The sequence below is a fragment of the Peromyscus leucopus genome, chromosome 4, assembly GCF_004664715.2.
Source record: "Peromyscus leucopus breed LL Stock chromosome 4, UCI_PerLeu_2.1, whole genome shotgun sequence".
Classification (NCBI taxonomy): Eukaryota; Metazoa; Chordata; class Mammalia; order Rodentia; family Cricetidae; genus Peromyscus; species Peromyscus leucopus.
The window spans coordinates 70140256-70166775 of NC_051066.1; the positions used below are offsets into that span (position 1 = coordinate 70140256).

Below are 26520 nucleotides of genomic sequence, written 5' to 3' on the forward strand. Positions count from 1 at the left end.
CCTGTGAGGTGTTTCCTGGGCAGACATGAGACTCAGTGCTCATCTGAGGTGTCCAGGAGTGGTGACTCTGGTTTGGTAATGCTTTCTTTTCCAGGTCACCAGTCACATGGTGACCTCTGATGACGATACAGCTTTCTGGTCAATGTTTCAAGCTCTTAAGTTTGTTCATTCATTCCTCACCTTGCTGCTGTGAGACGGCACAGAACTTAGGAAGCCAGAGGCAGAGTCACTGGACAATATAAATTGGCCCGTATCTGAAGAAAAACTACACCATGGAGTGATTTTGCTCATAAACAATTTTTATTTTTGTTCTCAGTATGTGCCCTTCAAGGTTCCAAAATGTTGGAGTTTCTGATTTTCCAGGGACCAGAGGTAAGGGCACTGTGTGGGACACCCAACCCTGGCTCCTGGCTCTCCTCTGAGGAGCTGGTGTGCCAGCCTCAGAGAGAGGGTTGACAGTCACGCCTAGTCCAAGATGGGGAACACAGCGAACAAGGAATTAGTAACACAGACTCGGTCTGTAGAGGGCTTCAAATACACGTATTCTCTATATATAAACCTGTTATATAGGATTTCAATGTATTGGTTTCCTTGTGATCTGCACTTAAAATACAAATGATAAAGATGTTGCACACGGCTGACTCCCCTGCTCAGCCCCCCTCCCACCCCAACATAAATAACTTACAAAGGTCAGATGACCCTAAGAGTTTCTGCTGTTGCAAGTATTTTGTTTGTAAAATTGTTTCCCCTTCCTCCCCTGCAAACTATCTCTGAGAGCTTGGAACATAGCAGCGTGGAATGGACGAGACTGGGGCAGGAGCAGACCTGGTGAGGACATCAAGAATCCTTGCTTCTTACTGACTGGCCCCAGGCGGCATTGCAAGTCCAGGGACAACAGAGGCTACACAGGAAGCAGAGAATGGGCAGTGTGGATCTGGCCTCTCCAAGGAAGAGGCTGGACCACTGAGGAGCCTTGAAGGCATGGAGGTTTTGAAGACAGAGCAGAGCTCCGGCTGTCCTGGCTCAGTATTTACAGTGTCTGGCAAACCCCGTTTCTGAAGACGTCTCTTCTGAGGGTGGCTGGGGAGGAGGAACTTAAAACAAGCAAAGCCAGCCCTGCAGGCCAAGTCCTCTTGTGCCTTACTTGGCAGTTCACACACACCGTTCATGTGGGTACTGACGTTGATGGAGCTCTGCTCTGACAGTGGCTGGGAGAGCTGCCGGAAGGGGAGGCATGCCCTAGGGGGAACGCCGGCCCTTCTTCAGCATTAGGTGGCACTGGATAGTCTGGATCCGGTTCTTGGCAGGCACGAACTCTGGCTGTAGCTTCAGTGTCGATTCATACCACACCAGGGCCTTCTCAAACTCTTCCTGTGGGGGACAAGGAACGCATGTGAGGAGACAGCACCACCCGACTAGACATGGCTGTGACCACTGACAACCCACCATGACTCTGCAGTGGAGTTAAGTGTGCAGGGGGCTGAGGGGAGGGAGGAGACAGTGGCCGAGCCCCGAGGCACAACCACAAAGCAATCAGCAGAAAACTGGCCTATATTGGTCTGGAGTGGCAGTGGCCCCTAACAGCCACCACTACTAAGCCCTGAGATGTGCGTGGCACTGTGCCAGTGCCTTATGACATTCCTTACTTAGGCTCCCAAGCCTCTAGATTGGGGCCTGGAAAATGCTCACTGTGTATCTGCTTTGATTTTCTAGCATGCCTGGCAAGATGGAGCTGGACTTGGGCATCTCTTACCACTGTACACTATCAGGACATTTTGTTTCCCCAAACATTTAAAACACTTAGAAATGACCACTGCTATACTGAGAACCAGTTCTACACAGGACAGCCTCACTGGCTTGCTCACTCAATGAGACACACTTGCTCACTCAACAGCAAACCTCACATTTACTGGGGATGAAAACAGTCTCCAGTTTTAAGAAGCAGAGAAGAAGGCTACACATTTGGCAATGCCAGCCTGGCCAGAGGCGTAATGCCTCAGAAATCAGAGATGATACCAGCCTGGCTGGAGCCAACCAAGCCCTCACTCAGGGATGGTTCCAGCTTGGGCAAAGACACTAATAACTCAGAGGTCTGAGACGACACATACACAGCTTCCAGCCCAGGGTGGCACACTCCATTATCTGTTAGGAGAGCAGCATGGGAACTGGCCCGCTCCCACTTCAGATGGCAGCAGACGGCTTGGTTCACAAGTTATATATGGTTATGACACGTTTGGCAGGGACCTCTGGGGTTTTGAGTTTTGAAATCAAGGCTGGGCTTGCAGAATTCAATGGTAAACCATTTGCTTAGCATATGCAAGAACCTTGGATTTGATCCCTAATATCACACATACATGCACACATGTACACACACACACACACACACACACACACACACACACACACACACTCATGAAATAGACCTCTTTCTGAATAGATGAGGAACCTGGAGGGCGGCATTAACCATTTTCCCTTGTGAACAGTAGCTGTGAAGCTACTAGATTTCATCAGCGAGTGTTTGCTGAGCACCTAATCTGGTCCTGCACATGAGAAAAAAAAGCAGTTTTGTCCTGAGGGGCTCAGAGTCTAGAGGGAAAGACAACACTTGACCAAGTTCAAGTGTTTTAGACTAGTATGTTAACACCACTGTGCTAAAAAACTCATGGTGAAGACCCGTGGGGTTGTCAGTGCTTAGATTATATCACATTATTTGAGGAGACGCAACTTGGGGCCAGAGAGAGACGCACAATTAGGACCACTGGCTTCTCCTTCCGAGGACCTGGGTTTGTCTCTCAGCGCCTACCTGGCGGCTCACAGTCCTCTGTAACTCCAGTTCCTGAGGTCTGATGCCCTCTTCTGACCTCTGAGTGCACTAGGCAAGCACATGGTACATGTAACATGCAGACCAAATACTCATATACATAAAATAAACAATCTAAATAAAACTGCAAAAACCTCAAACCCCAAAATAACACCAACCCAACCCAGCCTCTCAAATCCCTGTGAGTAAACTTTATGTTGGTGTAGCTGGTAATCATGGAGATAAAACTTCTGGGAAACTGGAGCACAGTGCCATATTCAAAAAGAGCTTTGGAATCAAGATGTGCCTCATATCAGAACTAGGCTGGCTTCCACCCCGTCTCACCATCGCCACGTAGACATTGCCCAGAGTGAAGTGGTTGACGGCAAAGTGGGGGGCGATCTCCACAGCCATGGTGGCCACTATGACAGCGTCATTCCAGAGCTTGGCATTGTGCAGGATGTTGGCCAGGCTGATGAGGGGCACATCCTAGGGAAGGAAGAGAGAGAGGGGAACTAGGCTTTACTCCTGACTCTGCCAGACACGAAGCACACAGTCCTGCTCCTGGGAGATGACAGAGTGCGACACAGAAGCACACAGGACCAGGCTGCTGCTTGCTCCTGGTCTCTACACGAAGAGCAGAATAGGAGCTTGCACCGGAAGAAAACCCACGAAACCCTCTCATTGACAAAGCCTTCCAGGAAAAGCATCAATAATAACAACAATAGCTATTAATATTCTTCTGCTGAGTTCCAGGCCCACTTCTGAAACGTTGTGAGTGACTTCCATGGAGCATGCTCTCTTGTCCTGCAGATAGTGACTAGAAAGTCCACAGTCAGACACCTGAGGACAGCCATAGTCTGAGTCGAGCAGTGACAAGTGAGCATGCTCCAGAGTGAGCTTGCATGTGCTAGACAAGCACTCTTAGTCTACTGAGCGACAGGCTGGGCTCCGTGCAAGGACTAGTGTGTCCCCTGCAGCAGCTGGCAGATGTGTTCACAGGCCAGGTCCAGGCCTCCACCGGTTTCTATGGTGACTGGAGGGAGCTTTCCCTAACTGCTGTGTCAGTCTCCACAGCACACTGGAGACCAGCAGGTGTGCAGAGGCTCTCTGACCCTCACAGCCAATGCCTTACTGTCTGTCTGTCTGCTGTCCCCAGCGTGAAGCACAGAGGGACAGACTGGACAACCAGTGACATCAGTTCCCACAGACCTTTCCCCTTTACACCTGCTGTCTGAGCATGGCTGTCACACTGTGCTGGCTTCTACGGGAGACATGGATGAACAATAAAAAGGAAGCCATCCCTGTCCTCACAGGGCAACTGCAGAGTGGATGTTCTTAGATGAGAGCAGTGTTCTACGTCTGGCCCAAGGTCGGAATGTTAGTGCGAAGCACAGCTGTGCTTAGAACCCAGAGCTGCCCTGGGTGAAGCGGCTCTCTCCTGCCAGCCTGGGCACCACCCGACAAGCAGATACAGCTGGGTCTATACGAGGTAGGGCATCTAGATTAATTCGGAACTAGGAACATATGTTATAATCGCGGCATTCTCAGCCACCGTAATAACACTGGGTGCTATGGAAAGATCTACAGTTAGCATGCTGTGCATGTAGGAGGAGACCGGGAATTTACTAAGATGCACAAAGGGATAGGAAGTGAGGCACTTAGGGGCTGCCCAGACCCTCAGATTCCCAGGCAGGTGGCCTGCTCAGCCAGAGGACACCTTGTATGAGGTGTGGCTCTCCAGTACCACAGGACAGGTGTGAGGTGACAGACCGTCACCATGATCTCAGTCCACCTCTGTGAGGTGGGGATTGTCACCTGCCACCACCCCTCCTGCCATGTCCTCAGTACACCGCTCTCACACTGGCCGAGCATGAGGAAGCCTAACTGAAAGAGCAGGAGCCACTGGCCATGGGAGGGACACACAGACACCCTCTCCCCCCTCTCCCCCTCCCTTCCTCCCTCCCTCCCTCCCTCCCCTTCATCTGGTGGGGGGAGCAGACCCCCCCTCCCCCCTCTCCCCCTCCCTCACCTTCATCTGGTGGGGGGCGTAGTGCAGGGCCTGGCGCAGACAGTCAATGGCCTTTTTCCCCTGACCTTTCACTCTCCAGTAGAGGGCAGCCATGCTGGAAAGGACCCACGATGTCTGATTCTGCAAAGCAACACAAAGTCCCCTCAACCACATACCCAGTGTCACCATGATTAAGAGGTGCTGGCGCTCAGCTAGCGGCTCAGTGTCCTCGTGGATCCTCGGGGCAGTTCTATGAGCTGGGTTCTACTCATACAGCTTTCTACAGACGAGAACACTGTTCAGAGAGCCTGTGTGCCCTGTCCAAGGCCACGGAAGCACACAGCAGAGTGGCACTCGTGTCCAAGGCCACGGAAGCACACAGCAGAGTGGCACTCATGTCCAAGCCCACGGAAGCACACAGCAGAGTGGCACTCGTGTCCCTGTCTTGTTCTACTTAACTTCTTTGAACCAAGAGATAGACATACTTATAAAGAGAAGAGTCGCCTCCCCACCCTCCTCTACTGTCGGAGTAAACACTACTTTCAGCTTCTCATATAGCTTTTCAGAATTTCTTTATGCTTTCTATAAGCAACTACCGATACAGAATTATACTCTCACCTTTTAAAAACAAGACTATTTATATGAACCAGCATTTGCTTCCCTTTTAGTAAACAGTTGCTTTTAAGATCTTTCTCCATTGGCAGAAGGAAAGCTTCCCCGTCATCTTGTTAATGGCTGTATAGTATTTCCCCGTGTGGATGTCCATCATTCACTTGACAGGACTCTTATTAATGAATACCTCTTTCTAATATTTCATCATTACAATGGGATAAAAAAGCTATATACAGGTGTGACTTTACACTTGTGTAAGCGCATGTGTACATTTCCAGAGGTGGACACAGCATGCAAAAGGATGCTCATCCTTTTCATTTGGGAGATACAACATGTTGCTTTTCACAGGGCTGTAGTGACATTCTGCCAGAAACACAAATGTTCCCATTTCCTAACAGCCGGGTGACAGACTGTTAGGGATTTTTATCACTGTGACAGGTGAACACTAGTTTTTGTCTGTACTTCCCACTTATGAACGACACAGACCATTGTTTCATATCTGTAGTATTTTGGATTCCTTTTTATTCAGACTATCGGTCCTCCCAGTCTGTTAACTTTTCTGAGGTCTTTGTCATGTTTCCTGAAAAAAGTACTTCATGAGTTAATTCCTTAATGAGGAATTTCCAGACAGTTGTCTCAGGATGAAGGCTGCCTTTGGAGTCTCAGTGCCTCTTACTGCTGCAGAATTTGGCTTATTCATTTTATCTACAATGACTTCTGGATTTCTGGCTATATTAGGAAGGCTGCCTTTACTCCAAGATGATCAAGACATTATACTGTGTTTTCCTCCCCCCAAAAATTTTAAATTTCATTTTTACACTGAAATCTTTGATTCATTCAAAATTTAACCTGCCATAAAATGTTCATCCAGGGGCTAGAGAGATGGCTCAGAGGTTAAGAGCACTCTGCTCTTCCAGAGGTCCTGAGTTCAATTCCCAGCAACCACATGGTGGCTCACAACTATCTGTAATGAGATGTTGTGCCCTCTTCTGGCTTCCAGTCATACATGCTGTATACATAATAAATAAATAAATATTAAAAAAAAAGTTCATCCAACTTATTATTTTTCCAGATGGTCACTAAATAATTTCACCAGTATTAAAAGAAAAAGTCACCTCTTCTAATGAGATGTTGCCTTTACCACACAGAATCCCATCCATGTCCCTATGCATTTGTCTCATTTACTCTCTTCACCGTACAACTAAAAGACACTGTGAATTTACTAAAGCACACGCATTCACTTTCTACAGCAGGTACTTGAGTGGCTTCCTGCTTTAATGTCCAATGCACAAACACGCGGGTAGAGTTTCTGTGGTCAGGAGCAGGTATCTGCCAGAAGCTCTGGGTAACAGGACAGGCAGATGGTCAAATACCCAAGAGAATTCTACATCGTTTCCTACACACTTACCAACCTGCAATCCCATTAATGTGGATCAAAAGGGCTCTTTCAGGGAGGCATATGATTCAGTTCCGAGTCTATCATGGGCGTAAAAATGGCACTTAACTGGGATCTTAGTTTTCATTTCTTGACCATCAGTAGAACTAAGAATTGCTTTATGTTCAGCAAACATTTCTTCTTCATCATTTTCCTCCGTTTTGGGGGCACTGAGCCTCATGCTGGCCAGGTCTCTACCACTGAGCTGTGCTGAGCTTTTCTGTTGGCTGTTAGGTCATGATCTTGAACCTGTCATCCACATATGTTTCAACCATCTCCTAGTTTTTCAGGCTTTATAGTTAGGACTTCTGCATCTTCCCCAAACTTTCCCACTCAGAAATCCACCTCCCACATTTCACTCTAATTTTCAAAGTAATGTTTTTGATACTTGGCCCTTAATTTACCTGGAATTAAGTATTTCTTTAAGATGTAAGGATGAAAATTGCTAACCAATAGCCATGTCTCCCTTTAAAGGGCCCTATCTCCTCCTTAGTCCTTATCTTTCCCTAGAAATTCAAAGTTCTGCTTTTCTTAAAGTTTTTTAGAATAAGAAATTCAGTTAATAAATGACATGGCACACATGTGTGTCACGGCCAGAGGACTGAGGTCAGAGGACAACTTGAGAGAGCTGTTTCTCTCTAATTCCCTGTGGGATGTGGGGATGGAACTCAGGCTGCCAGGCTTACACCCAAGCCACCTCTTCCTGCTGCGCCATCTGCCCAGGCCCAAAGTTCTGCTTCATTTCAAAGCTCTGTTGGCACTGCCACTCTGGGTGATCTGGGTCGGGCTGACAGGCCAAAGGTGTGTGTGTCTTCCAACTGCAAGCATGGTGGACCTAAATATACAAATATTTACAAACGGAAGTAGATCCTGAGAACACTGACTCTATTTAGGTCTTTTAAAATGTCTTTCAACTTCTATCACTTTCTGTTCACAGGTTCAGCTTTATTTGATGTTATACCAAATGCTATGAACATATTTTTGCAACACTGGAAATGCAACTTGTCTTTATTTACTGACCTTACATGCAGCCACCTGATAAAAATGTTTCTAAAAATTTGATTGTAGATTTTCTGAGTACTGCATAGAGAGCAGTATTAATTTCTCTTGTTGATTTATTTGCTTGTTTCCAGTATTCAGCATGTTCTCCACAGGCTCAAGTATTTGAATTCTTGGTCCCCAGTTGCTGGTGCTGTGTGGGGAGATGGTGCAGCCTTGCTGGAGGAAGAATGTTGTCACTGGGGGTGGGCTCTGGGCAGAGCCTTGTCCCACTTCTTGTTCTCTTCCTGGGTGTGGATGGGGAAGTGATCTTGGGGCTTCCTGCTCCAGTGGCCTGCTGCCATGCCTCCCTGCCACGTTCCTTCCTGGAACTGAGGGCTCACATGAACTCTTCCTTCTGTAAGGCGTTTGACCACAGCTGCAGAAAAGTAACTAATACACGCAGAGCTGAGAAGAAGTGTAAGGGTTGGCATACTTTTCCCTGAAGCCAGATAATTATTTTCATCTTTTCCCCATTAGGAATTAGCTCAGAAGTCCTGCTATGCAGACTGTGATGGTCCCTGAATGCTCATTCTGCATTAGTTCAGGGACTGAATTTCCCAAATGCACTCTACTTTTCAGAATTTTCTCTTTCAGTTTGGTCAGTGAAACTTTGGACTTTCCTAAGGCTCTACTCCTTTCTGTATTTCTTGGACAATCCACATTGGTTAATATAAATCTTAAAAATACATTGTTGGAGCCTGTCTTTAAATAGTTTGCTTATTATATTGCTATGTTCATAAGATTAAGTTCTTAATTTAAATTTTATACATAATACATTATATACATCTCCCAGTATCTAGTCTAGTTTTCAAGATTATTTTTCACTCAGGAAAGTAACTGGATAATTGTTCTCTTTTCTCTTGCTCCAAAGTCTGTTTGTTGGGATTGAAGTATTTACCAAAAGTTTGGTAGAATTCCCTTACCCAACTGTGTTGTATTTCTTGATGAAAATATATATATTTTTAACTTACTGCTCAAGACTTTTTAGATTTTGTTTTTGTTCTTGAATCAGATTAGATAAATTACAGCATTTTTTTCTTTTTCAGGAATTTTTAAAAGTTATGTATTTTCAAATTTACTAATATAAAGATGTAAGTATGCCTTTATTTATTTAATGTCTGTTCATGCGTGTGCATGCGTGTGTGTGTGTGTGTGTGTGTGTGTGTGTGTGTGTGTGTGTGTGTAGTGTAACTATGGCATAAATGCTTATGTAAGTATATGCATACCCACCTGTGCATTGAGGCCAGAGGTGGTCTGAGGCATTATTTTCAACCTTATTCCCGAGATGAGTTCTCTCACAGAACTGAAGCCAGGATGGCAGGTAATAAGCCTCAGCAATCCTGCCTTCGTCCCTACAGCACTTGGCTTATAGGTGTGCATGGCCACATCTGGCTTTTTATGTCTGTGCTGGGGATTTGAACTCAGGTCCTCAAGCTTGTGCCACAAATGCTCTTTCCAACGAGCCCCTTCCCAGCCCCAGCTGTGACTTTTCAAAGCCTCTTTAACCAAACACAGCTGCAGTTTATTTTCTCTTTCCTCCTGATATTAGTTACTTGTAATTTTTAAAAAATAATTTTGTTACAAGTTTTTCTAATTGTTAACAACATCCAAGTTCTACAGTGTTGACTGTACTACGTTCTTTGTTTTCAATTTCATTGATCTCTGCACCCACTAACAGAATTTATACAACTAAGATATGAACAAATTCATAATTATGGCTGGATGTTTAATATGCTTCTCAGCAATTCATGGAAGTTGACAAAAAGTCATGAAGATAGAGAAAACATGAACAACGCTATCAATCAATGTACGCCAACATCTCTAGTCTGCCTAATAGCAGATGCTGTTTCTTTCTAGTGTATGAAATATTTACCATGGCCACCTTCTAGGCCATAAAACAATCTGAGTACATTTAAAATGTTTGTTCACTATAACACAATAAACAACATGTGCACGGAGCTGGAAGATGCCCACCTATTTGGAAACCAGGTACCACCTTTAAATGAGTCACAGAAGAAACCAGAGGAAGCTGTAAACCAACGTCAACAATCACATGAAAAGGTGATGAATGAAATTTGCTCTAAATTTAGAGAGAATATTTAGCTTTAGAAAAAAGGAAAAAATCGATACTACAAACTTCCACTTTAATTTTAATTAAGTAGGAGAAATTATAAGGGGCAGATGGTCATGGAAGCAGGGGTCGGGAGAGGTTGCTCAACAGTTAAAGGTGCTGGCTGCACAACCATGAGGAATGAGTTTGGATCCCGGTAGCTGTGTACATCTATAACCCTAGCTCCAAGGCAGCGGAGACGACAGGAGGGTCAGGGGGAGACGGTGGTGGGGGGACTGGGGTTTGTTCATCTTCAGACTAGGAAAGAAAATGTGAGCCCCAGGTTCAGGGAGGGACCCTGAAAGGAACAGGGGGAGAATGACAGAAGAGGATACCTGATGCCCTCTTTGGAGTCTGTATGCACACAGATACATTTCCCTGTGCATATATGTGCACACACACTTACAAAGACACACAGATAATAAGCCGATTTTTAAGAGGAAGCAGAGAAAAAAACCCAAACAACCTCAATGCATATTAACCAGTGGCTGAGACAGATAAATGGACACAGTTCTATGTAGTCTGAGCAGGAAAAAGAGAAGACAAAGTATTCCTAACAGGATTAAGAGTGGGTAGACATTACTACAGATTTTACAGATAGTCAAATGGTGGTAAATCAATAAGTCAGTTCAACCACTTCCAGGAAAAGGACGGATTCTTTCACAGACACAACTACCAAAGATCACCGAAGAAGAGACCACTTGAATAGCCCCATGTCTATTAGAAACATTGATTTATAGTTTATTCCTGTCCTGAATGAACTGTAATGAACATTGAAGGAAGAAATAATATTGTCTCAGAAAACTGGTGGGAGGCATACTTCTCAACTCAATCTACATTGTCATTATTATCCTGACTCCAAACTTAACAAAACCATTATGACAGAAGAAGTTCTGTGAGCCAAACTAAACTCCCCTCTTCCTCTTCCTCCTCTTGAAGAGTGTCTTCCTACATAGCTCAAGCTGGCCTCAAGCTCAGTCTCCAGCGTGCCCAGCCTTTGCTTCTTTGAACTGTTTGCCTCATGCGTTTTGTCAGGGCGCCAAAAAGCCTAACTCAACAGGATTTCAGTTTTGTCAGTTCTTCTAAAATCCGTGACCATAATTTATAGGTTATGTCTGTATTTGTGACTTTATCATCTTACTTCTTAGCAATCTTGTGACTTGGGATAATGCACCGGTGGCTATTACACAGAGGAGTTCCTTTGGGGAAGGACTCTGGGATGTGAACTTTTCTTAGCTCTTTATCTTTAAATGTCTTTATCCTTCCCTCACAGAAGGTCATATAATTCTAGGGAGTCTGTCTTTTCAAAATTGTCATCTGGCTTTGATGGTGTTATCAAACAAGTTGTCATTTCAGTCACCCTTCTTCTGTAGGTGATCTGTCCTTTCCCAATCTCCACGAAGTCAAAATCCTTCAGTTTTCCATCACTGATTCATCTCAAGCACTAAAAAGTGGCACACAGTAACTAAGCCCTCAGCAAATATCTGCTGAATGAGTAAATGAATGAACGGCTGCTTTGATATTTATTAAGCTGTTCCGCCTTAAGTCCAAAGTCTAATTCTATAATCTGCAGCGTGGTCCTGTGGCTGTAAGTTTGAAAATCACCTTTCTCTGTTGTGAGCAGGTTTCCTGTTAGGTTCTGCAAACATGTGTCCTCGGAGACTGAAGGGTCGGTGGGGCAAGGGAAGTTGTTCTTCCTGTTCGAAGGTAACACTACTCACTCATTCCAGCAACAGCGCGCAGAGCTGGGAGCACTCAGCTCCCCTAGAATTGGCCTCACTGTACCTCCTCAGCAGCCAGACTGTGTTAGAAACAGGGCTCCATCCTGCAGAATGCCTCCTGTAAATGTGTAAGCTAGGAGAGGCCCCAGCGCTCGCCTCTCCCACCCCTGGGCTGGAGGACTCCCTCCAGCTGTTCCCCCGGTTGACCTCACTATTTCCCTACTCCCCTTTCACCTTCTACAACAACGCAATCACTTTTCTAAATTAGGTTTGCTCTTCTGAAATACCTAGTGTCTTTTCTGTCTCCCTGACAGAACCCTAGCTGAACAAATGCTAGGGTTATCTTTATCTTTGTTGTTAGACAGCTTTATATACTGTATCCAGGTGTGGGTCCCTTTGTACTTACCTAGTTTGGGACACATTACATTTCCTGTCTACTGACTGACTGATCTCCTTGTCTCTTTATTCAATGCTTTTGCCTTTAAGTCCACTGTTTTATTTGGAGGAGCAATGTCAACAGTGTGATGGTGAGGAGTGAGAAAGTGGATAGAGAAGATGATGAGCGAGCATCAGCCAGCAAGCCTGAGCCTTGGGAAGAAGTGCGGCAGGTCCCAGTATCCAGGAACTCTCTGGGCAGAGGGCCCATGTCATCTTTTACATGAAGCTGCTAAGTCACTCATTAGGTTCTTCTAACCCATCCACCGGCTGTGTGACTAAACTCCTTACATAATGACATTTTTAGCTTAAGATGTTCCACTTACAGCTGTGTCCACATGCAATGCCAGCACTGGGGAGGTGAAGGCAGGAGATTCACGAGTTCAAGATCATCTTCAGCTATGCAGAGTTTGAGGCCAGCCTGGGTTACTCTAGATTCTGTTTCAGAAATATCAACCCCCGCCCCCAAAAAAAACCTCTTTCTCCTAATTAGCTTTTATTTATTCCTTTATGATTTCATTTGATTTTTCATGCTTGCTATTAAACTGTTTTTTTTTTGTTTACTTTATCATGTTCAAGTGTGTTTAAAAGATACTATAATGGGTGTTTAGAAAGTACACACATGGGCTAGAAGATGGCTGAGCAGGTAGAGGTCCTGGCTGCTAAGTATGACCACTGAGTTTGGTCCCTAGAACCCACATGATAGAAGAAAAGCAATGAGCAAGTTGTCAGCTAGCCCCTGCATGTGCATACATGAGTAAATGTATTAAAAAGCTGAAGTGCACACACACAATAAGAAAGCAGTGTAATATCCCCTTGTGCTCACCACTAGCTTCTGAACCGATCAATCCATTTTCATCTCATCTATACCCTCAATTATGTTAAACTGAAGCAAATCCCAGTCTTTATATAATTTAACCAATAAATTTTTCAGTGTACTGCTGAGGTAAAAACTCATATTAAAGCCTATGATTAATAATGTCTAAAATACTGCAACTTATTCTGTGATACCATCCATTATTCAGATGGCATATTTCCCCCAATTGGATTATGAAAGTTCTGCTTTGCTTTTACAGTTTGAATAATAATTGAAGTGAGGTCCATATACTGCCACTGGTTGACACATTCCTTATGCCTCACTGGATCTCTGGAGTCTATCTAGCTTTTTTCCCACCAATCATTTCTGTGAGGAATGGGGCTACACAACATGTAGTCACCCCTGAACTCTGCTACACTTCTCGATGATGCATCTAATATGCTCCTCGCCCCAACACTGTTTGTCAATAGCTACTAGGGACCAGATTGGACTCAAATTTGACTTCTTAGGGAGAGTGAGGGCAGGATTCTTTTTAAATAGATGTGAACTTTCAACAGTCCACATACAGTGGTGTCACTGTCTAAGAAGGCAATGACCAGTGACTGCCATCCATCCGTGAGCATGGCAACTCCCATAACACACCAGGGCTAGCATTCTTTGTGTTTTAGTTGGAATATCCATATAGTTTCCACATCAATTATTTGTTTATATCAAAGTATAGCTAATTTAGAAGGAAAAATACATGCATGTGATTTTCTGATTATTTACATTTTTAATAAACAAGCTGTTCTCATGTACCTCAGACAGAAATTACTGTAACACGTTTATTAATTTAAATACATGTGATAAGTTTCATCATCACAGTCATTAACCTTGTCACCCATATTATCCTGTTCTTAGCAATGGTCGCTTATTTAAGTTGGCTCTGAGCGCTTCTGACACGACCTAATTTCTGTCTTTGGGTGATTCCTTGTGTTGTCAGACTTGGTGGAAGCTATTTCCAGGGGCTGGAGAGATGCTCAGTGGTCAACAGCATGTACTGCATTTGCAGATGATCTGGGTTCTGTTCCCAGCACCCACAGAGCAGTTCATAGCCACTGATAACTCCAGCTACAGGGGATCCTATGCCCTCTCTGGCCTCTCTGGGTACCTACTTTCACATGGAATACAGATTCACTCAGGAATCCATACATACACATAGAATATATAAATCTTTTTAAAAAAGTGATTTCTCCAAGGAATCCTGGTTCCTTTCAGTGTGATAGGGAGCCTGGATGGCACAGGTGAGACACTGAGGTGCTCCTCAGCACAGGCCAGGCACTGCTCCAGTCTTCAGCAGATGAAGTCAGGAATGCTTCTTTTACAAATGATACAATGTATCAGAAGCCCCTACTTCTATTTCCAATTCAGGACAGATGTTCACTTAGCAGCCCCTTTCATTGCTATCAACAATTTTATGACCCGAATCTGTAACAGCGTCAGCAAAAGCAGAGGACAGCTCTTGACCTTGACAATAACTGTTAGAAAGTGAGAACTCAAAAGCACATGTGGCAGGGGAAACCAGATGACTGAGGTTAGGCCAACCTACACTGTTTGTATATAACGAAGGAAACAGTCAACACTGTGAAGGAACTCACCCTACCAAGCTGGGTTGTTGGCTGATCCAGATGGCATGCCCTCTGCACCTGGGGAATGGGGCACGTGGGGGAGACCTCCCCTGTGCCAGCTCACAAGGACAAACAGGACCATGTGGCGGTCTAGCACATGCTGCACTGGCGATGGCGGCAGTCGGGTGACAATGTGGTGGCACAGAGGGGCCTCTGCAGAGGCATCTGAGCACCATGTGTGGGAAGCTCAGCTGAGTGTTGAGGGTCTGATGATGCTTATCGATCGGAACCCAGAGTGGAGTCTAATTAATGTCATCTGCTGGCAGTTGGTGATAATTAATGGCAATGTAAACTCAATAATTCCCCAAGGAGATAATTACTAATGGGCACTTGAAGAATACTAATGAGTAATGACTATTTTAAAAGTTGAAGGCAAGAGAACAGAGAGGTCTTTGCTATGCTGCCATTGGTCAACAGGAAGGAAGCACACCATACCTGTTGTTCTCATAGCCCTGTGTTTAGGTACCGGTTTCCAAGTGGGGTCCTCAGACAAGTAGTATTACCTGGCATCACCTGAGAACACAGTAGCAACAAAAATCCCAAGCTTGACCCCAGACTTATTGACTATGGGCCCATCATTATGTTTTAACAAGATTAGGAATCTGGTGTACCTTGAAGTCTGAGTACTATAGAAAGCCACTAACTCAGAGCTAAGGACTGTAGTCTGTGCACTTCAATGGAAGCAGTGCTGGATTAACGCTTTAGCTCTCCATCCATGAAGACCTAATAGAGGGTGCTTATAGGCAACAGCTTATGGTAAAAATGACCCTGGTTGGTGACCTGTATCTGGACTGGATAACTATAACAAAACATGAATATATTTCATGAAAACCCCAGCCTCTGCAGGATTCTAGGTCCACAAGACTATTATAACAGAATGGGATCTTAAATGGAACTTGAGACCTAAGCTATAATGGATCATGTGATTTGTTCCTTTGGCCCTTGGCAGAGAAGGGAACCGGCAGAAGATGATCTCCTGTGCAGCTCACTTGGAAGTACACAGATGCTGCTGTGTGGCAACTCACTGTCTTTCCTGTCCTACACCCTTCTGGTGAAGCCACAAGGTCCCCTAAGCTGTGTGAAAGAAATGCTGAACTGGACTGACTACCTAAACGGATCACTGTAACCGTCTCTTGCCAGCACACTCCTACGGTCATGAGCTACACTTACTTCAGGGGCGTTCTCCTCACTTGTACAGCCTTCCTCTAGCTGCACCCAGGACCCATTCCGTCAGGTGCTCACTGCTGTTTCTTGCCTAGCTGAGCCTCCACCTTTGATCATTTTCCTTTGCCTGAAGAGACCCTGCTGGAGGTTTTTAGTTTAAGTCTGTTGGTAACATACATCCTTCTGTCTTTGGTGGTTTCCCTAAACTTTATTTATTTATTCATTTTTAAAGAATTGAGGCATAATTAACGCAAAGAGAAATACTGAGATCCTAAGTGTAACATTCAGCCTTGACAATTACTTAAATACCGAACAAGCCAGAAAGTGCTTTCAGGCTGCTTCTTGTCTACACCTTCTCCAGGAAGCAGCCTGACTTCTGTCAGCACAGCCACAATAAACATCATCTTCTGTTCTGTCTAGAACCCCACAGATTCTTGTTGGCATCTTCCAGAATCCCACAGAGCTGCAACCACACATGAACTGCTCTCCCCCCCACCTCCCGTGTGTGTGTGTGTGTGTGTGTGTGTGTGTGTGTGTGTGAGAGAGAGAGAGAGAGAGAGAGAGAGAGAGAGAGACAGACAGACAGACAGAGACAGAGACAGAGACAGAGAGAAAGATCATGTGGGTGGTATATGTATGTATATTCAAGGAGGCGCATACACACCTGTGTGGAGACCAGAGGATAACTGGGTGTCATTGCTCAAGTGCCTGCCTTGTTTATCTAAGGCTGTTTCTTTCTGACGTGGAGTTCAAGCAGGCTATCAGGCTGGCCTATGAGTCCCACCCATGGATCTTGTCTCTGCCACCCAGCACTGGGATTATAAGCATGCCTGGCATTTTAAACACAGGTTCTGGGCATTGAACTCATGTCCTCACATTCTCATGGTGTGATAGCTGATGACTGGCTCTGGAATCAACTAAAATGCTAGCTTCTGGACACTCTGGTGAAGAACTTTCTCAATTAGATGATCTGAAGCAGGAAGAAGCGTGCCAAACAAGGCCAGCACCTTCTGGTGGCAGTCCACACAAAAGGACATGGGAGAAGACATGCTTCTTCCCTGCTTCCCTTCAGTCTTGATGGCAAGGCCATCTATCCTATTGCACTTCTTCACTGACATTAGAACCAGTTTCTTTGGGCTTCTAGTATAGATTAAAGACCAGCAGCTCTCCAGAAACTCTGCAGGCCGTAGGGCCAGAAGAGGGTTTCTGAGACATCTAGGCTTGTGAACAGAGAATGTCTCTGAGAACGTATGAGACAGCACAGTTAGACAACCTCGGCCACATCCAGAAAGCCAATCTAAAAGAATCCCCTTTCATATTCTCTCTCATACACAGATGCACACATTCTATCAGTTCTGTTCCTCTAGAGAACCCTGACTAATATGCATGGTAAACACTTTACCAAATGAGCTATCTCCCCACCCTCAACTTCTTTTATTAGCATATTTTTGAGTTTTGTGGATGTCGGCTCTTTGTGCTAAACTGTATCTCGTCATGAATACATAAGTATTTACGTATTCTTCCACTGTTTCAATTTCATTGGTAAATGTGAACAAAGCTGTTGTGAACGTTTTTAATGAGTACTTCTGTGAACGTATGTTTTCATATCTCTTTGATAAATGTGTAGCAGTACTATTACTGAGTCATGTAGGTTTAAGTTATAATAAGCTGCCACCCTGTTTATAAAGTGATCACTTCACTGGCAGTTGTCTACACCTTCTCCAACACTTACCATTTATCTTTTTCCTTTTAAACCTAGCATTTATAAATGTGATTACTCTGGGTTTTGGTTTCCATTTGTAAGTGTTCTTCATAATTGCTGGGTTCAAGTCCTGTGCCAGATACATGAGGTGTGAGTACCTGGCTCTACTCTGTGGCTTGCCTCTTTTCTGAAGTATTGATTGAAGAGAGGTTTTAATTTTGATGAAGTTCATTTTTTCATTTTTTCTGTACAGTTCATGCTTTCTATATTCTGAACATCTTCACTCACCTACTCTAAGGATCTGAAGATTATCTGTCATCCTGGAGCTCTACTGTTTCAGCTTTGGTAGTTACACTCATAACTTATGTCAAGTTGATTTTTAATGAATATATGAGGTACAGTGGAGGCCTTTCCCCCTTTATTTTAATAGTCATTTTTCACAAAACATTTTCACATTGAATACTGTGGTCATCTGTGGCCTCTTATTTCCGTTCTGTGCCTCTATTTGTCTGTCTTTGCCCATGCTGCACACACTGAAGAGCCTTTGTTCTCTGAGTTATCTGCAGGAGATGGAATTCTCCTGTTTTCCTTCATGCATTCTGGAGGGACTTTCCTGTGGAGAAGTTGGCTCCAGTTCATTTGAAAGTGACACCTTTTCCTCCGTCTTCTAAAACATTTTGTCTTTGTCCGTAGTCACTGTGATATTATACGGACAGTTCTCTTGTGGGTCTCAGACTGTCTCGATCCTAAGGAATAATGTCCTTCATCTTTGTTAGGAAATGCTCAGTTCTTCCTTCTTCTCAAACGCTGCTTCTGCACCATCCCCTCTTCCTCCTGGACTACGCTGGACTCCTTGTTGCTGGTTTTCTTTTTGTGGATGTGTCTCGTGTCTTTTAAGCCCTTATGTGAACTCCCTTTAAGTTCCTTAACCTCCTTAGTCTTCAGGTTGGATATTTTCTAATAACCCATCTTAATGTGTCTCATTTCCACTCCTACGACTAATCTATTCGGACTTCCTACATTTTATGATGATCAGCACTTCTTAATGTACAGTTTGGCAGTGCTGGAGCACTCACACTGCATACAACCAATCTGCAGGACCATTTCATTTGAAAACCCTAACTGCCTTAAGCAGCAGCTCCTTCCCTTCGGTCTCTGGCAGGCAACTACCACTGTACTATACTGTCTGAGACGTGTGTTTGACCACTCTGATATATAAATGGAATCATTCAGGGTTTGACTTTTTGTAACAGGCTTAAGTAGCAAAACTTCTTGATATTTACCTATGCTGTAGAATGTGGTAGAAATTCCTTCCTTTTTAACATTTCATTTGTCCATTCAGCTTTAGACGGGCCCCCTACTATTTGACTACATGGAACAGTACAGCTACAAACATTAGTGTACAAGTATTTCCTTGAGATGATGCTTTCAATTGCTTTGAATATTCCCTGGGCATGTCCATCTTCAGGAAGACTATGTTCCCCAACCCCTCAACAGCAACAGTAAGATTTTATGTTCATACCAACAGCACACAAGGTTTACAATTCTTCTTCATCCTCACCAACTTCATTTTATGCATCTTTCCTAATGGATGTGAGGCCACTTTTGTTGTGCAATATAGCTTAAGATGTGCTATATTTGTTTATGGTATGGAATGTTTGTTTAATGATGCAAAGATGTGTTGCATTCTTTTATGTTGCATTTGTTTAACTCTGTAAAGCTGTGTAACTTTACCCATCTAAAACACCTGATTGGTCTAATAAAGAGCTGAATGGCCAATTGTGAGGCAGGAGAGAAATAGGCAGGGCTGCCTGGCAGAGAGAATAAAAAGGAGAAATCTAGGCTCTAGAGAAAATGGAGGAGAAAGGAGGAGAGGAGGATGTCAGGGGCCAGCCACAGAGTAAAAAGGAAAGGACGATATATAGAATAAAGAAAGGTAAAAGCCCAGAGGCAAACCATAGTTAAAGAGAAATGGGATAATTAAAGTTAGAAAAGCTGGCTAGAAACAAGTCAAGCTAAGGTAGGACATTTATAAATAAGAATAAATCTCTGTGTATTTATTTAGAAGCTGGGTAGTGGGACCCCAAAGAGTAAAAACAACAACAACAACAACAACAACAACAACAACAACTATATTTTGGTGTTCCAATGTGGGGCCTGAGAAAGCTGAAAGGAAAAGATATGACTCCTTTAAGAAACTGTGCCATACATCAGAATATGTAAACAGCTTTTTCATGCTAAGTAAAACAAACAAACAAACAAACAAACAAACAAACAAACAAACAAACAAAGTAAAAATGCCTGCCACAGTGCAGAGCGCTGATATTCCAGAGCTGGGGGTTTGAATGCAGCTCTTGGTCACCTACTTCCAACTGGCCTGCAAGCTTCAGCCTTGGCTTTCACAAACTCTAGACATCAGTGGAGCCAGCCATCAAAGACACAGAAGTCCTAGTCATGCTGCTTAGCAGTTTTAAGGCTCATGTGGTCAAAAAAAGGCTAAAAGATATGCAATAAAGACAGATTCAGATGGAAAAAAACCTCTAAATAGGTTACAGTGTGCTTAAAAATGTACATAGGCTTAAGAAAGAAAAGAGAAAGGGTATAGACAGTCAGAAAAAGTAAATAGTTCACAAATAAAAAAGTCTTTAAAAAGAGAAGGAGAGTAATAAAAAAAGTATAAGCCACATAACATGGAAAACACACAAAGAATCTGGATCCTATATGTTGTTGCTAATTTTGAATTTTTTGAACACTGATGAGGAAACAACAGCTGCTGACAGACATGGATTGTGAACAGGACTGCTACATTGAACTCTCCTAGATACTTTAGGGATATTTTAAATTAAAAAAGGAAGCTAAAAAATATGTTATGCTAGGGAAGAGGTTATGATTTTGTTTCAACAGGAAATGAAAGGCTGTGGATTCATTCCAGGTTAATAAGGATCAGGTTTGATCAAGGGAGACATCCTGAATCTTGACAGGTGATAAATATCAACAAAGGTTATAGCTGATCTTCCTAGGACTTGGCCATTATCTCAAATTTCTCAGGGGCCCCTAAAGATGCCTTTGCCCACAGACAACAGAGGGTTGTCTTCCCACAGTCTAGGGAAGATGATGCCCACATCCCCAAGAGGTGGTGTGGGTGGTTACTGATTACTTAGTGGTTTATGGATGTTATCATTTAGGGGAATATAGGATAAAAAGACAACTATTATTCTCAGATACTTTGCATTGGCATGGATTTTGGTATATTGATAGAAATTTCAAGTTACTTTTGTTATACTGTATATATGTTTCTACTTTTGCTTGTGGTATTCTGCTTATGCAGCTCATTTAAAAATGCAATGTATAATTAAGAAATGAGGTTAGTAATTTCTAATAATCAAAATTGTAGTCACATTAGGTATGTTTTCAAGGCTCAACAGGTATGTTTTAGATAGATAGATGATTTTCAAACACTTCAAAGATCTACAGAATATGGCATTTAAGATGTTTAATAGCCTAAGGTTTTTCATGACACTGAGGCACATTTGCTCCTGGCAGTACCAATTTACTTCATAAAAGGATGATGGGCATCAAAGAAATTTCATATGGAGCTTGCTTTCAGTGTGGCAAAGCAAGCATTTAGGGAAGAAACTGCTCTTGCCTTGACTGCTGACAAGACAAGACAAGCAGGACACAGGAAAAAGACCACTGAACTTTGCCAAGACAAGGCAGGATAGTCCTTTGAGATTCCTGCTTCACAGAAGAGTGTATAAGATATTCTGCAGGACACACAGGAAAGCGACTGATGAACTTTGCCAATACAAGGTGGGGCAGTCCTTCAAATTTCCTGCTTCACTGAAAATTCTGCCAGATATTCCAGGCCTATAGGTCAAAGATGGATGCTCCAACATTTGGGTGCTTGTCCATCCAGTCAGTTGTCTCTGTTGTTAGGTAATACTACATCCTTTTTGGGATTTTTGATGGAGTTAAAGACTAAATAATTAGAGTTATAGTTTTCTTTAGTTGTGATAAAAAGTAAATTAGGTATAAAACTTTGGATTCACTAAGATAAGATAGATAATGGAGTATTTTTTCTGAATTTGATAAATACAAATGGACTGAATATTGTAAATGTAATTCTTACTTGATAACTGTTTTTGTTGTGTATAGTTTTACTATGTTAAAGTTAAAAACCTTTCACTTTTTAGTTAGAAAAAAAGGGGGAAATGTTGTGGAATATTAGTTTAAGATGTTATATTTGTTTATACTTTGGAATATTTGTTTAATGATGCAAAGATGTGTTGCATTCTTTTATATTGCATTTGTTTAATTCTGAAAAGCTATGTAACTTCGCCTGTCTAAAACTCCTGATTGGTCTAATAAAGAGCTGAATGGCCAACAGCTAGGCAGGAGAGGGATAGGTGGGACTGCCTGGCAGAGAGAATAAATAGGAGGAGAAATCTAGACTTGAGAGGAGGATGAGAGAAGGATGCCAGGGACCAGTCACAGACTAAGAAGAAACAAAAGATATATAGAATAAAGAAAGGTAAAAGCCCAGAGGTAAACCACAGTTAAAGAGAAACAGGATAATTTAAGTTAGAAAAGCTGGCTAGAAGCAAGCCAAGCTAAGGCTGGGCATTCATAAGTAAGAATAAATCTCTGTGTATTTATTTGGGAGCTGGTGGCAGTTCCCCGAAGAGAACAAACAAACAAACAACAACAAAACCCAACCCAAAACCAACTACACATTTTGGCTAGAGTTTGCCTTCTTTTGACTAGTAATGCAGAATACTTTCCTCATGGTTTTAGCCACTGTATGCTATCACTGGAGAAATGACTACTTAAACCCTGTGTACATATTTAGGTTGAATTTTCAGTTTTTATTATTGAATGGTATGACTTTTTGATATGCTTTGGATATTAACTTATCAGATGGATGACTTGCTAGTATTGCCTCCCATTTCACAGCCTGCCTCCTGTGCATGATACATAGAAATCATTAGTCATGGTGGAGCCTGGTCTCTCTTTTACTGTTTTGACTTTTATTGTTTATGCTCTTGGTGTCACAACCACAATCCCCTTGCCAAGCCCAGTGTTTGAGTTCCGTGGATTCTTCCAAGAATCATGCAGTTTTAGCCTTCAAGCCATTTGAGTTCAGCTATATTTGTGGTAAGAGTTGAGCTTTAGTTTTTCCCATGTGGGTATATCATCTTAATACCATTTGTCACAGAGAACAATCTTAGTGTGGTCAAACATCACTTGACTGTCTACGTAAGGACTTATTTCTGGGCTTCCACTGTTTGGTCTGACTTTAAGCTCATGCATTAAGTCCTTAATTTCAGTTTTTATAATTCTCAGCCCCCAAAAGTCCATTTGATTTTTTTCTCACAAAATCCAATTGTCTAGAGAATGTTTTTTTTTTTTTCTTCTCAATCTTGCTCCACTTTCCTTTTGCCTTCTTGCGCATATTGATTACTGATATTTTAAAGTCCCTTGTTTTAACTCCAGAGCCTAGATCATCTGCAGGTCTACGTCTATGGTCTCTTCTTTCCTGTGGATATCTAGCACAGCTTAGTGGAGGGTCTGACCTTTGTCTACAATACCTCAGAGGCTCCAGATGAGGTGATCTTTTTTCAAATGACAAATTTTATTATAAAATTTAATGCTCATACTCATTGAAAATATCACTGGACACCAGGGCATTTAAATTTTCTTTGCATTTATTTATTTAATGTGTGTGTATATGCATGTACATGTGCATATACATATGGTGCAACACTCATGTGGAGGTCAGCAGATAGCATGAAGGCTTTGGGTCTCTCCTTCTACTGTGTGGGTTCTGGGGTCAAACTCAGGTCATCAGGTTATCTTCTTACAGAGAACCTCTGTCTTCTCACATGGTGTGTGAGAGCTGGCCTACTGAATTCATCACTGGGAACTGAGTCTTGGCTGCTATAGCACAGTGCAAAGGCTCCTCCCTGATTGGGCCCTTCTTAAAAGGCACAAACCTTCAGACTGTCCAAATGAAATCCTGGGATATTTATCAGAACCCCTGACTTCAATGGTGGTCGAGAACTTGTGAGATGTCTCAAACTTTCCCATGGCTTTTGTCTGACTTACTGTCCTTGTGGTTTATTGCCATTTTGCCAGTGTACTGTGGAGATCACTGGGCTCAGTAACCCGTTCTTCTCACTGAGACCACCAGTTCTCTCCCTAGCCAGAGGGCTCCCTACTGTATGGTTTGTCTGAATCACCACCCTCCTGTACAGTCCTTTAAAATGAAACACTCCAGTTTCTGCCCTTGTTCTTTATATTTTCATCATTTCCTCTGCTCCTTCATTAATCCTTTCTTCTGTTATATTTATCCTTTCCCAAGTGACATTGATTTCTCTTCCTTTAGGAGCTCCTTAGAAATTAAGTTTAAGAACGCTTTATCTATAGTGTCAGTTGAAACTATAGCTCCGAGGTTTGCATTTGCCCATCCACTTTGTTTACAGTGTTCATGTGAATGTTAGTTTTAAATACCTATGTAATTTGTTAACCTCTTCCTATATTGCATGTGAATTCTGAGTCAATCAGAAAATGTTTGCCACAATCAGGTCACACAAGGACCCCACATTCTATTTGTACTTACATGAGATCCATTTTTAGATGAGTTTAAGTCTCTGATCCACTTAACATTTATCTTGGTGTATGTGTAAGGAATGGATTTAATTTTACATTTTTCCTATCCAGCATAAAACATGTATTGCTCTGCACTGGGCTGGGGGAGGGGCTGCCTTTATATGCTAAGCTGCCACATGCAATTAGCTTTCTATCCTTTCTCATCGCCCTGCGTATTCATGCACCACTATTAAACAGTTTTAATTAAGGACTTCATGTATGTTTAATACGAGGTTAAATCCTCCTCTTCTCCAACTGTTATTTTTCACAGTCTGCCTGGTAATTCTTCATTGTTCACTCTTGTGGATAAACTTACAATTAGCTTGTCTGGTGCTGGAGAAAACACGGCACTTTTATTGTTATTGCTAAAAATCACAAATTAACTTAGGAAGAACTAACATTCTTAGGCTTTGGGGACTTTACACTCAGGAATATGGCTGTATTTTTCCGTTTGTTATATCTTTCAGCATTTGTGTTTCCCCAGTTTTAGAAATTTTTTAGTTTCCAATTTCTTCATATCTATATGAAAGCCCCCCCCTCTCCATTTTAAGTAGTTTTACTTATTTTAGCTTAATCCTAATATCCTAAGTGATTTCAAACTTTGGAATGCTGTTGATGTTGAAGCTTTTTTTCTTTCTGTCAATCAGTATATGATCCTCTTTCTTAGGCACTTGGAAGAACATGACCCTGTCACTGCCAGACATGCTCTGCACATGTCATCTGGGTCAAGTGTATAACTGCTCATTTTTCCTGCTTATTTTACAGCTATTATGTGATGTATATTAAAACCTACCTAGATTAGAAGTATGTCTACTTTTTTCTTTTAGGTAAGTCCATGTTTACACAGTATGTATTTCAGAGCCATGTTATTGAATAGATATAGTAATATGGGTCTTCTACATTGTATTGGTTAGATTCCTATGGCTGTACCAAACTGACTCAAGCTTATTGATTTAATGAAACAGAACTTTGTTATTTGCACAATACTGGAGACAAGAAACCCAGATCAGCATCACTGCAAATCCATGCTCAGCAGGTCTGAGCTTCCTGCACTGACCAAGAGGAGGACCATTTTGTACTTCCTTCGGCCTCTGGTGGTGGACGGCATTCTTTGTCTGGGGATCATAGGACTTCTGCCTACGTTCCTGTGGTCATGGTACCACAGGCTCTTGTAACTGAGTTATATCTCCTCTTTCCTCCCTCCTTGAAGACTACCTGTGGGTGCACACAGTGTCTTCCTATGTAAACCAGGATAATCTTTCCATCTCTCAATTCTGAAAATCTTATGTGCAAAATACCCCCTTTCATCTAAGGTAACTTTCATAGACTCTAGGGATTCAGATATGGACACCTTTTGGGGGTCATGACCCAGCTTACTATAGACTCCTTTATCCATGTGAAATGACACTTTCACTCCATGAATGCTTTTTATCTCAATGTTTCCTTGTTATAAGAATGCAGTGATACTCAATTCCTTTTTGTCCTTTGCATGACGTCATTTTTCATATCTGTACTTCCAACCTTTTCATATTCAGATATTTAAAGTGTCCTTTAAGCAGCACATAGCTGGGTCTAAAAGGCCGATGCACACGTGACTTACATTTCCGACTCTGCACCCATCTCTTGATGCATCTCTGTCTGAATTATTAGTTTGATGTTTTCTATGCTCGTATCTTTCTTGACTTCCTTTAATTTAATCAGACACTTTTATGCTATTGCATTTTCCATCTACTAAGCTGTATCTTAAAATAATCTTGGTAATAGTTAGCCAGGCGGTGGTGGCACACGCCTTTAATCCCAGCACTTGGGAGGCAGAGGCAGGAGGATCTCTGGGAGTTTGAAGCCAGACTGGTCTACAAAGGGAGTTCCAGTAGAACAGCCATGGCTGTTACACAGAGAAACTCTGTCTTGAAAAACTTAAAAAAAAAAAAAAGGTAGTTAGCCTATGGCTTAAAACATATATTTTTAAAAATATGTAAATTACTCCTCTTACAATCTGACTGACACCAGTTAAACTGGGGTTCTTTAAACCCCATTCAGCGCTCTCTCCTCCCCGTGTAAGTGCTGTTGTGCATTTTAGATGGTCACACGGGTGAGCTGCTCAGGTGCTACAATCATTCTCTTGACGTCACTGTGCATTTTAATTTTTAATTTCATTTCTTGTATATCCATACTTCTACATGAGATATTTTCCTACAGATCTCTCTTGACATTTTATTTCAGTTTCAATCTGCTAGTGGAGAAGTCTCTCAGTTTTTGACCACCTGAACATATCTTCATTTCTGCTCAGCTTCTGAAGAAGGTACTTTTGCTGGCACAGAATTCTGGGCTTGCCATTTCTTTATGCAGCACCGTAA

General features: G+C 42.7%; 1 protein-coding gene across 2 annotated transcripts in view; it reads right to left on the reverse strand.

The window, feature by feature from the left end:
- Positions 1–278: 278 nt before the first annotated feature.
- The window catches only part of Ttc17 (tetratricopeptide repeat domain 17), a 105435-nt gene continuing 79193 nt past the window's right edge, over positions 279–26520 (reverse strand). For both annotated transcript variants that reach the window (XM_028879007.2, XM_028879006.2), the window contains 3 exons: positions 4833–4952; positions 3146–3289; positions 279–1371 (listed from right to left, as the gene is read on the reverse strand). In XM_028879007.2, the coding sequence (XP_028734840.1) occupies positions 1240–1371; positions 3146–3289; positions 4833–4952 (396 nt within the window). In that variant the 3' untranslated portion in view covers positions 279–1239. The remainder of the gene's footprint in view (positions 1372–3145; positions 3290–4832; positions 4953–26520) is intronic.